Source organism: Rhodnius prolixus, unplaced genomic scaffold (assembly GCF_049639745.1).
Source record: "Rhodnius prolixus isolate KJV_2025 unplaced genomic scaffold, Rpr scaffold_1, whole genome shotgun sequence".
NCBI lineage: Eukaryota > Metazoa > Arthropoda > Insecta > Hemiptera > Reduviidae > Rhodnius > Rhodnius prolixus.
In genome coordinates, this window is record NW_027411581.1 from 46,231,587 (window position 1) to 46,246,310 (window position 14,724).

The 14,724-nt window shown below is 31.2% G+C and overlaps 1 protein-coding gene across 2 annotated transcripts in view; it reads right to left on the bottom strand.

The window, feature by feature from the left end:
• Positions 1-698: 698 nt before the first annotated feature.
• Positions 699-14,724, bottom strand: part of Rgk3 (Rad, Gem/Kir family member 3) — an 84,018-nt gene continuing 69,992 nt past the window's right edge. For both annotated transcript variants that reach the window (XM_074141548.1, XM_074141558.1), the window contains exons 4-6: positions 8,707-8,783; positions 7,845-8,034; positions 699-5,619 (exon numbers count right to left, since the gene is read on the bottom strand). In XM_074141548.1, the coding sequence (XP_073997649.1) occupies positions 5,357-5,619; positions 7,845-8,034; positions 8,707-8,783 (530 nt within the window). In that variant the 3' untranslated portion in view covers positions 699-5,356. The remainder of the gene's footprint in view (positions 5,620-7,844; positions 8,035-8,706; positions 8,784-14,724) is intronic.

Here is a 14,724-nt window from a genome sequence, read left to right on the forward strand (position 1 = left end):
GGAACTTGCACCTTTTAACCCTTTTAGTGCCTAACGTGCTGGGCAGAGAATATTCAAGAACATTGCGTGAAGGAAACTGCCCACCTCCTTTTACTGGAATATAATTTACTACAATTAATCCATTAAAATGGAATATTTTATTATTTGATTGAGTGTAACCTTTAGGAGTTGTAAGGAATATCAATCATTGTACCATCTGTCTCAGTTAAATGAAATTTTTTGATTATAACAGAAAAATCTGATTATATTCAATATTATACTAAGTATGGTTTTAATTTTTTTGCATATCTGTTAGTTTCATTTACTAAAACAACATGTTTTTTATTTACAGAAGATTTTGGCATCTATCCATGCTATCATCAACTTAGAATATTAAAATTACTGATTCTTTTCAAATTTATCACAAAAATTATACTTTTATGCAAGTGCAAATTAATTAGAAGCATATTTTCTTCATTATTAAGGTCTAGAAATTTGTATATAATACATGTATAATATGTATACTGCAGTTGCCTAACGAAAATAAGTTGCTCTTGGACTCAAAATGTCCGCAATATTCCTGCTAAAAATGGAATATCCATTTTATTTATTATTTAAATGTACAATTCTTTTCACTCCCTTCAACATTTCTAATGTGACTTTTTTTTTTCAGAAACAAATTATAGAATTGACTAAGGAAATAGATTTTGCAATTGAGAATTATCAACAAAAATTGAGTAGGAATCAGAAGGAAAAAGAAAACATATTAAAAAATAAATTGGATTCGAAAGGGAAAAATAAAATAGATTAGTTTTTTAATGTAAATAGGTTTATTTGTCAAAATTTTTCCAGTCATAAAATGTAATATTTCTTAAAATAGAACTGCTTAATAAGCAATAAATACATATATGTATGTATAACTTCTATATTATATATTAAATATGTAATTAATAATCTATACATTTTTATATTGTCAGTTCATTTATATTTATAATACAAAGATGTAAACCACGCCAGACAAAATATCTGTTGTCACACGAATAGTTATTGCAAAAAAGTACAAAGGAAAACTATTATGAAGTTGGATATAACTAACTCGAGGCACACTTTTGTTTTTACTAATCTTAAAAAAAATAATAAAATAAATTATAATTTTCTTTTTCCATTTCTAATAAGAATTTTAGTTTTTTATTATTTATTAAAATCTTAATTTATATATATAAACATATATATGACACAGAATTTGTACAGGAAATGTAAGAATTATATACTTTGAATTTTTTAAAAATAAATAAATTTTTTGCTGTATGGTCCCATGAAACATGTTACAGGAAAATTTAAACAACTGATTTAAGGAAAATTGATTAATATGAATTTAAAATAACATAGAAAAGAAAATACAAAAGTCTTATTATACAATGTTCCTTAATATATATATTTAATATAAAAATATTCTTAAGAACTATAAATATTTTCTAACTTTTTTCATTACTTTTAAAACGTTAAAATGTTCACATAACTTTATTAGTGGTTACTATTGGTGAAATAGTATACCTAGAAAAGGTTATTTATTGCCTTGGGGGACCCTGTAGGTATCTCTTATAGGAAGCTTTACTATAATATGTATCAGTTCATCCATTAAAGTGAAAGATTCAATATGTGTTTGAAAAATAAAATCATTGCCTTATACCTCGCACAGACAACGGACAATGATAATTATTCATTATTCAAATTGCAAGTTTCTCTAGTTTAATTTAGTAAGTCTTAATTCCCCAGCTCTTTTACAGTGAATTTACAGTTTACTGCAGCTTTTGAGGTTCCTAAGAAGAGAAAATAGGCTTGCTAGACTCGAACCGTGGTAGAATAACTTACACTGAACCCTTTCCTAAATTTATCAGCATTGCAGTTACATAAACAGATAGTCCAAGAATCTTACGAGGGTGAATCAAATATTAACCGGACTTTTCTTATTGACGCTCCCAAAGTGAAGTGAGTAACGTGACGTCATAATATATGTTGGTTGACTATGTGAAGTGGAGGTGAGTAACTTGGTCCGGCTCGCCAGAGCAGTTTGGCTGTTAGTAGCACCATGTCTAAATAAGAGGTACCCATATCTGTTGAGCAACGCATTATTATTAAATTCCTATCCCGGAAGGGCGTAAAACCTGCCGAAATTTTGCGTCGACTAACTGCACAGTTCGCTGGAAAAACGTTTTCAAGGGAGCCATGTCTACGACTGGCACAAAAAATTTCCGATGGCCGAGAGTCAGTGCAAAATGAGACCCTTGCACGCCGACCTCGAAGAAACATCAGTGAGACGCGAATATTCTTGCGATCCGTGAGATGATTGAAGGAGACCGCCAGCCTTACAATATGGGAAATTGCTGCACACGTTGGAATATCGTGTAGGGAGTGCCCAATCAATCATTCCCGATGATTTGGGTCACCGAAAAGTGTCGTTAAGGTGGGTTCCTCGCCTCTTCACGAAGAGCAGAAAGCAAACCGTCTTGCAGTCTGTGAAAGATTTTTGACACGATATCGAACAGAGGGAGATGCTTTCTTGAGGTCACATTGTCTCCTGTGATGAGACGTGGGTGCATCATTACACCCCTGGGAGGTCATCACTTTGATGTCGACGATGGTGTAGAAACGTTCGTGCGCAATTGGCTACTGACATGACCAGATTCATTCTTTGATGACGGAATTAAAAAACGTCCGATTCGATGGGGAAAATGTGTAAATAAAAGAGGAGATTATTTAGAAAAATAAGGTGTATTCAAAATTGTATTTACTGTACCAATAAATGTTCTAAAGCAAAAGTCCGGTTCATATTTGATCCACCCTATTTAATATTATGAACCACCTTTGGTAGTTGGACGATAAGCCCCCGCCTAAAAAAATAGGCGATTACTATTATGAGTCTCCAAGAAAAAAGGAATTATGCTGCGTAATTTTGTGAGCACTCAATCAACAGCGAAATCCATCTTTTAAAATTAGCTTTAATATGATCTTGTGAATATTGACTTGAGGAATCCCAACGAGCTAAGTATAGTTCTCTTTAATTCGTTTGGCTAATTTTGAAAGAAATACACTTGGGCCAATGTCCTTTATATGTGTCTCGCCAGTCAAATTCCTGAATTATTTCGCTATAATTAAAAATATTAATAAATTCGATTCCTTGGCCTGAAGAAATTTTTTGATATTTCCTAAATATTCTAGGCTTCCAAAAAGAATACAGTTTATGGATGCAATAGATTTTTGGTTGCTTAGATAAAAAGAATTTGATTTTTACTTTCTCTTACTAAGTAGTATGTAGCAACTATGTCAAATTTTTGATTTCACGTTTTCACCAGAAAAATTTGTTTGAAGGTCCTTTGAGTCTAAAAGAGTAATTTTTAGAATATGGTGTGTGTTTAAAAAACATTTTAAAAAATAAATCGCAGGAAACTGAATTTGATATTTAGCAAGGACTTTCCAAAGAACCTGAATGCAACAAAGCGAACAAAATACCTCAACTGGAAATACTTTTTACTGTAAGGATTTTTCTTTTTTACTTTTTCAAAATTTTCCGAAACATACAACTTCTATTTAAAAAAATTTACCAAGAAAATTCAAAGGAGCTTTTCTGTAAGAGCGGTATGAGTAGTCGTTTCTCTCTCCGGTTTGCCATGCTTAGCATTTATCTGATAATTAGTAAATAATTTTTTTGTAAGAAAAAACAACGATCTTTTTTTTTTATAAACTTAGGTATTGTGCCCTATATATTATAAAGAAGGGATGAATATTTTGCTAAATTGCCGAATTTGATGAAAATTTCACAACTGAAAGTACCAATCTCACGAATGGTTTATTCATTTCTTTGAGATTTTTTTAAAGCTAGCTTCATCGATTTTCTCTTAACTTTTTAGATTTTCTTCTAATTGCTCTAGAGTTGGTCAATAGTTTCATTACACTAAATGTATCTACTTTCGACAAGATTTCAACTTGTTATTGAAACTTCTGAAACTGCTAACTTTTTTTGTTGCCTAAAGAATTAATTTCAATGGATAGCTTTTTTTCTTACGTTAATCTTAAGTGGTTAATGTGACATGCCTGTTGTCAAATATGATGTTTATTTCCTTCGACGTCCAGCAGAAAACTGAAATGCACAATTTATTTCTGTCTCGTAAAAATGGGTCTGTTTTGTATATATCTTTGGTAACCTTTTTATAAGAAATTGTTCGTCCTTCAGCTAGTAAAAAAAATAATTTTATATTATTAATTTATTTTAGAGTTAATACCTTAAAATTTAATTGCAAGATTGGGATTCTCTCTTTTGCAACCCTTAAAACTATTAAAAGCCCAGTTTTCGTCAATGTATGGAGTGGAAATAAATTTTTTAAAACCGCATGCTGTTAAAATATTTTCTTTTAATTTAACATTGAGTGTCCTCTAAAAAGTAAAGTAATCGCTTATTTCTCCAAGCGGGGCTTAACGCCCAACTATCAATTAGGTGTCGTGGACGAGGGCGGAAGCTCATACTTTAAAATAAAAAAAAATTTCTAACAAATAAAAAGTAGTAATACGCAGGATTCGAACTGGGGATCTTCCACTTACAAAGCCACGCTCTTGACCACTTGACCAACACCAGCCCCCTTGAGAGCCCTCTATACCAAGAGGTTATTGATTCCCATATCATTGTCTTGTTCACTGTTCTTTAGGCCTTCGGATAGTATTCTACCGTTCCAGAGAACACTGTGAGCTCTTCTAGGCTCGTAGGAAGACAAAAACTATGGGTAGAGAAGACTCGAGCCGTGGATTTCTGCGGAAAGCCCAGTGCACTAATATCCTCTCAGCTAGTCCCTACCCTTTATATTTTTATTAAAAACATTTACATTATTCAGTTGTTGTAAAAACGATCATGATTATTCTTAGAAAAATACAATTTTCTAATTTTTTGTTTTGTTTTATGAGTATATTTCACATCTTGGGTTGTTATTATATTTTTTTGTTATATTTATCCTTGAGCAAAATATAAATTTCAGGGGGCGTGAGGTACGGGTTAAATTTCTTTAGGGGCACCGGTCGAAAAAAAGGTTGGGAACCACTGATCTAAGCTGTCGAAGCGCAAAACCAATGATCTGGGGGAAACTTGCAATTGAGATACATTGGGAGAAGTTAGGAATATTCTTTCCGTTTACTTGGATATCACTTATAATTTATAAAGAATTCGTTAAAAAATAACGGTGAATGTATACATCTGTTCAAAAATATACACATAAACGCGACAAACGCATTTTAGAAAATTTCAATTTTTCTTCCTTTTTTTTTTTTACTGGCGCAGAATCTAATGGTGCCAAAAAAAAAATCATAAGACTTAATTTCAAGATGAGATCTCCTAAATAACATGCAAATTTTCGCAGTTTTTAAATTTCGAATCTTCTTTACCGAATATCCAGGTGATCATTTGTCTAGCCTTTAGCGACGCCCTTAAGACACCATGGTTATTGTACCAATGTCTGCTACTTTCCCGGCCACCACATGCTTCCTTCAGTCTTATCTGAGTCAGAATGCCCACTAAAAGTTCGTCAACATTGTGATTGATGCCAACAGATATTTCAATAAATTTGGCACCATAAGTACATGCCACACATTTTCCATCTAAAACATAAAGAAAAAAAATTATTATTGAAAATTATTATAACGACTAGATAATTATATAATATTCTATTATAATTATATTCTATTATAATTATATTCTATTATAATTATATTCTATTATAATTATATTCTATTATAATTATATTCTATTATAATTATATTCTATTATAATTATATTCTATTATAATTATATTCTATTATAATTATATTCTATTATAATTATATTCTATTATAATTATATTCTATTATAATTATATTCTATTATAATTATATTCTATTATAATTATATTCTATTATAATTATATTCTATTATAACTATATAATTATAGAATGAAAATGCTGCAAAAAACAAACAAAATTTTCAATTACATATTTCAAAATTACTAAATTTATCTAAAAATGAAATTACATATTGAAATACTTAAATAATAATAATAACATTTATTGGTAAAAAAAAAAATATTACTAGGGAAGGGATTAGCAGAGTGGTTAGCGAATACTGGATTCCAACTTTGATATCACGGGTTCGAATCCAACTGCTGTCCCTTAGATTTTCTCTTCCTAGAGCTTCTTATAGCTCATTGTCCTGTGATAGACAATGTTGTCTGTATCAAGAGAATACTGTCCGGAGACACACGTAATAGACAGCATTAACAATGGGGCGAAAAGTGTTGTAGAAGATAAATTTGTTGAGTGTGCTTAGTTTATATCTATCTAAGTCCGATTATGTGACTTTGTATTTTAATCATGCGTTCTCTAAACCTTCTGTTTAGTTATTGCTTTTTAAGTATAGTGCGTGAGTCTACTGTCTAAATAGAAACCCAGGTAGTGTTCGAGGAAGGGAAGGGATGGGATGAAAGTAAGAACACGTTTGGACACGAACGGACATCACGAAAAAAAATAAAATAATAATGAAATAAATTCAACAAAAATTAGGTTAATAATACTTTTTATAAGAAAATAAAAGTTTCATCATACTTGTAATAAGGTATTGGGCATGTTTTAGGTGGATCTTTCAAATTATTCTTTCTAGACTTATTCTTATTTATTTATTTATTTTTTTAAATGTAAATTGTTATCTGTAATGATATGTAAAGAATACTTAAACGACGTAGGAAAGCATAAAAAAAGGTCATTGCATCGTGCACACAAGCAGCTCCAATAATTTTAGATGTGGTTTTGTTTGAAATGTTCTAGCTAAATAAGAAGATAGCATCTAATTTTAGCTTTCAGGCTATTGGATTATTTTCATTCACTCTTAGAAAGTTTATTTATGTTTACTTCTAGAAAAGTTTTCTTGATTTCATCTATTGGTATGTTTTTTCTTACAAAAAAATTATTTACTAATTATCGGATAAATGCTAAGCGTGGCAAATAAGCATTACAAATAAGCTCTATAAAATTTACTTCAAAATAAACAGATTTGAACATGAAAGTAACATAATTGAAACAAGAGCCAAAGCACAATGGATTTAATTCACCTAGACCCAATTAGTGACAGCTTTAAGTTGGTATTTATTTAAAAAAAATGATTTACTACTATAAAACGTAAAGTAATTGCCTATTTTTTCAGGCGGGCTTTACGTCCATCTACCAATTAGGTGTCTGGACCTAGACAACTAGCAAACATACTTTACTGTAAATTTCTTTTATTAACCATTAAATAAAATACAAGGCCTAAGGCCGGGAATCGAATCCAGAACCACAATACATATTAGCTTTACAGGTCTCACCTCTAACCGCTCGGCTAACCGTGGCGCCTAATTTACTACTACATATTAAGAATTTATTTAAGTTCAGACTTAATATACAAATTGTTGCTATAGATATCATAGATTAGAACTGAATAAAGAAGTGAAGTTATTCAGTGTAGGTCTCTAAGTGTAAAAGTAATTGCTATCTGTCTTCATCTTGATCCTTTTCTAGGGGAGAATCTCAGGATACACTGCATATAAACTTATACACCCACACATAATTTCACAAAAAAAAAAAAAAAAAAATCATCGTAATTACGCTTCAGCCAGAGTTACCCCTGTTATTTACCCTTAATAAACAGGAGCAAACCAAACTTTTGGAGTTATACTCCAATGAAATAAATAGTTTTTCCCAAATGAAACCGTACGTCCAACAAAAGCATGTGCATAAGATAAACTCATCTTAATACTAATTTCTTCAACTTTTATTAAAGCTTTATATTTCTGTTTAACCAGAGGTAATTAAATTACCTTGAGATGATACTGCCCTGCTTCTTGCAAGATCTACTTTGTTTGCAACTAATATAGCCGGTTTATTTCTAAGTACCACGCTATGTTGCATTTTGGAAAGTACTGCTTCAGCTTTCTGAAAACTGGCTTTATCTATTACTGAATACATAACCAGGTACAGATCGGCTGGTCCATCCTTATCATTGTCACACTGTAACAAAAATTAAGCGATGTTATCATTAAACAAGAAAATAATTTTTTGAAATAAAGTAATATAAAGTTCTCAACTTTTTGTTGAATCATTCTACAGATAGAAAAAAAAAACAAAGTGCTAGTCTTGATAGATAAAGTTGTAAGTTAAATACAATATTTTCTAGATTTAAGTGATTTTATAGAGGATCTATTACTAGATAATCACTAGATCTACTCTTTAGACAACAAAGGGCTTTTTCAACAATTCATATCAACTTCAATTGTAAAAAAAGAAAACAGTTCCATAACCCTGAGTACCAGTTCAAAAAGTTCCTAACACCTACGAGTGATGGCAAATAAATAAGTGTCTGGAGTGAAAGGCTTCACGACTTTCAGTTCTCTTAGTTTACAAGGCAATAGTCTGCAAACTGGAAATCACACTTAATTTTTGTGGAAAACTAAAAAATGTCTAGGATTCATCCAAAAGTGTAGCTCTGATGAAAACTCGATATCAGACATTAATGTAATAAAAATTCTTCTTTTTAACTGGTAAGAGAAAGAATTACATTAGAATAGAGTTTTTCTGATTCAACGCGTCTCAAAAACTGTACTGTTGGATTACAATATTTACTCTTGCAAGGGAAGATAGGAAGTAATCATAGATAAATTTAGTAAATAAAAAATGTTGTACCTCCGCTTCACTGATAAATTTCAATTCCGATTCTTCTCCATTTAACATGACGTGTACAGACTGTTGGCTAGGTTCATCTAAAACAAACAAAAGAATCTGGTGTGAACACTCTCAAATGACTTTCTCATTGAAGGTTATAATTCACAAATTTTCTCCAAACTCTGAATATTTGAGCCATATTAAATCCTGCATTATTTATATATTATACAGTTTTTAATCGTACATAAAACTAAAATGTAACTTTAAAGTTACACTTATGATCAAAACTCTAGTGTGGTATGCTCTTGGTTTAAATACATTTTCAAAGAGTTACAGTACTTGTATACCAATTTATAAAAACCACTTTTAAGAGAAACTAAAAAAGATTTCGTGACCCTCTTCTTTGAAAACTAATTCATCTACTATTTAGTTCTAAGAAAATTTACAGTTATAATCGAAAATTTTCTTTTTATTTTAAAGCAAATTTGTGAATTTTATGTTTTGTAGAAAAAGAGGAAAAACTTTTCAAAGTTGAGTGTTTTTCAACAATACGCTTTCTCTTTTCGTGCAGTTTTTGTCAAACAACCCTTATACATGGCACAGTTTTAATATAAATGAGAAGTCTCCTATGTAGGGTAGGAACTTGCACTAATGGCATTCTGAGAATTAATTAGCTTTACGTTTTCATCTTCCTCTTTATAATGTATACTATATTTATAAGCTGCCATCGTTGTTCCTTAGTAAAGTACTATGACTTTATAAAAATAAAAAGTAAACTTATAATTAAATTTAAGCTTCGGCAGCAACAAAATTTATTGAGGCCTGGTCTTTTTTAGTTCACAGCCGGCCTATATGACTCGTTTTAGAAAACACACTCCAGAACCAGCAAGAAGCTCTTAGGAAGAGAAAGTCTAAGGGCAGGCAGCTGGATTCGAACCTGATATCTCCGCGTGAAAATATAGTGCATCCATTTTTTTGGGAAGGAAGCTTATCTTTTCTTAAAGAAGTTAATTCTAAATTCACTCACGCTTTCTGGAAATTATATTTCCTCCATTATTGTTTAAGGTAGAAAACATTTCCGCTTCTGTTTGATATCAGAAGAAATAATAAGTGTTTTTATTGCATACTAAATCTTCAGCCTTTTAACATTTATTATCGTTACTCCAACTTTCTGCAACCACTGTTGGTCTCAAACAGAAAGTTAAGCGGGAGTTACAAGTAACAGTTTGACTGACAGTAGGTGTTAGATTGGTTGTAATGAATACGAGGGATGTTAATAACATGCACTAAATCAGAACTGAAAATTCACGAAGACAATTAACAGATAGACAATGATTATTTATATAAAAATTGCACTCAATTCAACATTACAGAACTTTTTATGTTTAGTAACTTGAAAGAGTTATTGAAGAAGAACACGCACGCAAGTGATAAAACACATGATAAAACATGTTATATGGAGAGCAACGTATAACATAAGTGCGGAAGGAAGTGCTCTCTTGAGAGGTAGAAATAAAAAATTTTAGATACAACTTTATATCAGTAAGTAATTTTACGATATGTTGCGAATTCTTTTTAATATGTACCATTAATTCTACACTGCTCGGCATCAAAACAGAAATCCTATTGCGCGAAGAATTCACATTAAAATTTTGTTTGGAAGTGGTCAAGAATAAGTTGCCAGCAGTTAACAGATTTTGTCATTCAAAGCCTGGAAATGTGCTGCTTATCATAAAAATAAAAATCTATTACATAGTGAGATAAAGGTGGAAAGATTTTGATAAATATGTAGAGTTGAAAATGTGTAAATACATGAAAGCGCTTACTTATTCGTTTTAACTCAATTCGCTCAGTTTATAATTGGTCTTAGCCAAATGCGTCAAGCCTAGAATCTCACTACCATTCCACATTGAATTATATGTTTATCACGAAATGGAGAAGTAAATTACGTTAGAATAGAGCAGGAAGATAATCAGTGTTGCCAGTAGTAATTGAATCAGTGGTGAAGTTGATTGAATTTTGTCTGCATGCTTCGCTGCCGAGGGTATCCTCCCCTTGTCCGCAGCTTAATACGCTTAGCGATAACCTTAGACATTTTTTTAACTCATACTAAAATTGTGTTCCGATATTTTGGAAAGTAAAGATATTTTCTAAATGGAATATTGCAAAGATGATGACAAAGTATGTTATGCTTTTTATTATTATATTTTTTCCCCCAATTGATTTCAAGTCAAAAAGACAATGTGGGGTGATTGACAGGACGACTAAATTTTTCAGTATTGGATGGGTATATTTCAGTACTACTTAATGATGCAAAAGTTTTTCAAATTGAGGTTACACACAAATCATTCTGTGGGCACCAGAGAATCTAGTAATTCCATTTCTCCTCTCAAAAACTTCACCACCTATAGTTGCTTTTCAATTTCGTCATGCCTGAGATTCATTTCTACAAACTGCAAATTTTTGGTCGTTCGCTAGAAAATTATGCTTTTGTCTAGAAAATGCATACAATGATAATACGACGCTTACCTCAGAAAATCGCTATAAAACCACCAAGCGAGAAAATATTACCACTACTCCTAGATACCAAAGGACCTTTATCACTTGGTTTTTGTTTCATTACTTTATAGGTAGGACATAACTAAAACAGTTAAGAGAGAGCAGTAGAAATGGATTGATTACTGGAGTGACTGAAGATGGTGCCTCCAAAAGTAAAGAGTAGGGAGAAAAAAAATTGAAAATATTAAGGAATAAGATGGAGCTAAAAAAAGATCATCCTAGAAAGATTGGAAAAGAAAGAGCAGAAGTGGGAGGGATACGTGCGGTGGGTGCTTTCTGTGAGATGGCCGGAGCGATTCAACTGTAAGCTGTGACGGGAAACGACGGTAAGACTTGGTAAAAATGGAACGATATATTCCTTACGATTCTAATTATACAAGAAAGACCCATAATAATTAAACTCATTGCGCAGCAAAGCACGGGTAGGGTATTTAGCAAATGTATATGTTATAAGAGGGAATTGGAAAAAAAGGAGATTACTAATATTATTACTTAAAGCAGCTGTCTCTTTAAAAAATAAAATAAAAGCATGGCAAGAAGTTGATTATAGTTTCGTTTTAGGTAGGCGGTGTTTGGATAATTTAAGCTTAATCTAAGCTTAAAATTGGTGGTCTATTGTTTCGCCGGGAAGCAGCTTGCCAATTTGTCAAATTAAGACTAGTCAAAGATGGCTACACTATATCTTCGAAACTCAGGCAGGTACGGTGCCAAAGCGCCCACCCTAAGTGATAAGAATAGGCATTCTCAAGTAGTGACTGTTGGGTAACACCACCACGAAAACAACCTATCAGTTTTCTGCAATTTTCATAAGTTGTATATATTTCCGAATTTTCACCAAAGGAGCAGAAAATAAAAAACTATGATAGAGTAAAATATCATTTGAGTATTCTGACAAGGTGCGGAAACATAAAAGAATTCAGGCTTAAAGAATTTGTTGATATTGAATCCCAAATTAGAATTTTTTCGTCAATACTGTTTAAACAAGTTGAAAAACATAATCTCATAAAAAAAAAGTGTATACGAGATCTGTAGAGAATTCTAGAATTCAATACATTGGTCAGTTATTTTTAATTTGAAAAATAAACCTGTACCAAGAATTCTACTTGTGTGATCAGTTTATAAATGAAGGTAACGTTTAGTTTTATTTAAGTGGTTTTTCTGAAAGTTCACAGTAAGCTATCAATTTGTTACCACCTTTTATTTTCAGATTCTAAAAGTTCTGATGATGAATGGTTTGTTTTTTTTATTTATATATACGTATATAGAAACATAATTTCTCGCTGTAGAAAAGAAAATACTTATTTCATGAATAAAAGAACTTTTTTACTTCTTTTTTTGTTACTTCTCAGAAACAAATTTCGCAATGTTGCGAGGTTGCAGGAGATTGTTGAAGAAATAGAAATAGATATTTTAGAAATAATTTTAGGCTAGAATGAACTTAAAAGTATAAAAGAGTATAAACTTAGTATTTATGTAAATGAATTTTTCAGTTATTTGAGAATTTTTATTATAATGATAAGATATCTTTAAAATTGAAAATGAAGAGAGGTGTTGGCCTCTGTAAGTTCAAGGGTTAATACTGACTGTTGGTAGTCCAACAGTATACATAGTAGTCTATGCAATCCGTAAAGTTTTAGGAGTAAGTTCTGACTGATTGACTATTGCATTTTCTGTAAGTTTATGAAGGACACTAACTGTGAGAGTATTATACATATATTGTAACATACTTCTAACAGATAAAAAAAACGAACTCGAATTAGGAATCTCCCACTTACAAATCCACAATTCTTAACCATAAACGAAACTACCCTCCTCCTCATATAATTAAAGTACAATCTTCTGTGACTTCTACGGAGACAGTACCAGTAAGAAAGGTAAAATGAAAAGACACTAAACTTAGTTGCCGAGAAGCAACAAAGCTAGTTCACACTCATGAAGGGTTATAAAAATAGACTGAGAGAACTGGCATACCAGTTCTTGGAAAACTTGGGGTACGATTACTGTAGTACTTCTTTTTATCAATTCCTCTTTCACAGATTTTCTCCCAGAACCTTATTCGGTTCACTTTCTAACGTTAGCTTTGCACACCTTATAAAAGGTAGTTCAACTAACAATTGTACCAGAAAAGGATTGTTAGAAAAGGTTAGTTCTATAGAATCTATACTTTATTATATTCGATTGATATGGAAATAGTTAAGGGATAAGTTTGAATTTTAACAAGTGGATTCTGATTTTTAAATTTTGTGCAATATTATAAATTTACAATGTATGATTGCGAGATAAACAAATTGAGTATTACAAGTTATTTGATTTAAAAAATCGAAGTATAAACAAAAAGGTCTGAATTGGTACACAGTGGATGATTACAGTGTTATTAAAAAAAGGCGACCTACTGACCAAAATACAATTTGGGCACACATCAGGTAGATACTATTGGCAAATATGATTCCATTCGTGCTCACTTCAACTCTATCACGGTAATAACATTTAGAAGAGATTTCCTTGGCATAGTTTACTATTCACAACTAGGACACTCATAATATATATACATTTATACTATAGTTACAGCTGATCGTTATATTTACATTTATTTTTATTCACTCTTTAAGAGTTGTAGGTCAATCTAAACTGCTCCATCTACCATAAATCTTAAAATTAACTTATTACCACAACTTCACTAATTAGGATTTCTAGAATGTGGTAATGTAAACCATTGTTACTGCAGTATAGTGAAGTAATTTTTAATAAAAGGAAATATGACCAAGCACCGTATGTAAGAATACTTGAGGTACGATTACTGTAGTACTACAGTTTAATAATTCTTCCTTTACAGATTTTCTCGCTGAACCTTTATTCGGTTCACTTTCCAATGTTGGCTTCTCACTTCTTATAAAAGTTCAGCTAACTACCAGAAAAGGATTGTTTGGATCAATGGCCTTGGATTTCCTTTAATTCTATAGAATCTATACTTTATGTAAAATTGATAAGGCAATAGTTGACCTGTAAAGTAAGCTCACGGTATTGAGCAATACATGAATTGGGTTCTTATTAGGTTTTTGTACAGCTCACAGGTTTTGGAACCCACTTTCAATAAATTACAAACTTGTTGAACCCAAAGATTTTTTCCCCTTAATTACTCATTAAAATGCCTAGAAACTAACTGTGCAATCCAACACCTTCAAGTATGTTGTAAGAATAATTAAATTTATAAAAATCCCAGTTGTAAAAAACAGTTATTCTAATTTTGTCTTAGTTTCTCCTTAATTTTTTCTTATTAATTACCTAAAATTTTAATTAAAATCAATTAAAGAAAATCCTGTTTAATTCATGATAGAAACAAGTGTGTAAAATGTCTACATGTTCCTATTACAATCAAAAACGGTGCTGGTCACAAGAAATCGATGAGCAGTTTAAAAGGTCACGTCCAACACTTCCTTTAGATGATGTTCGTACAATCTCTTTGTTATAAACAAAAATGGA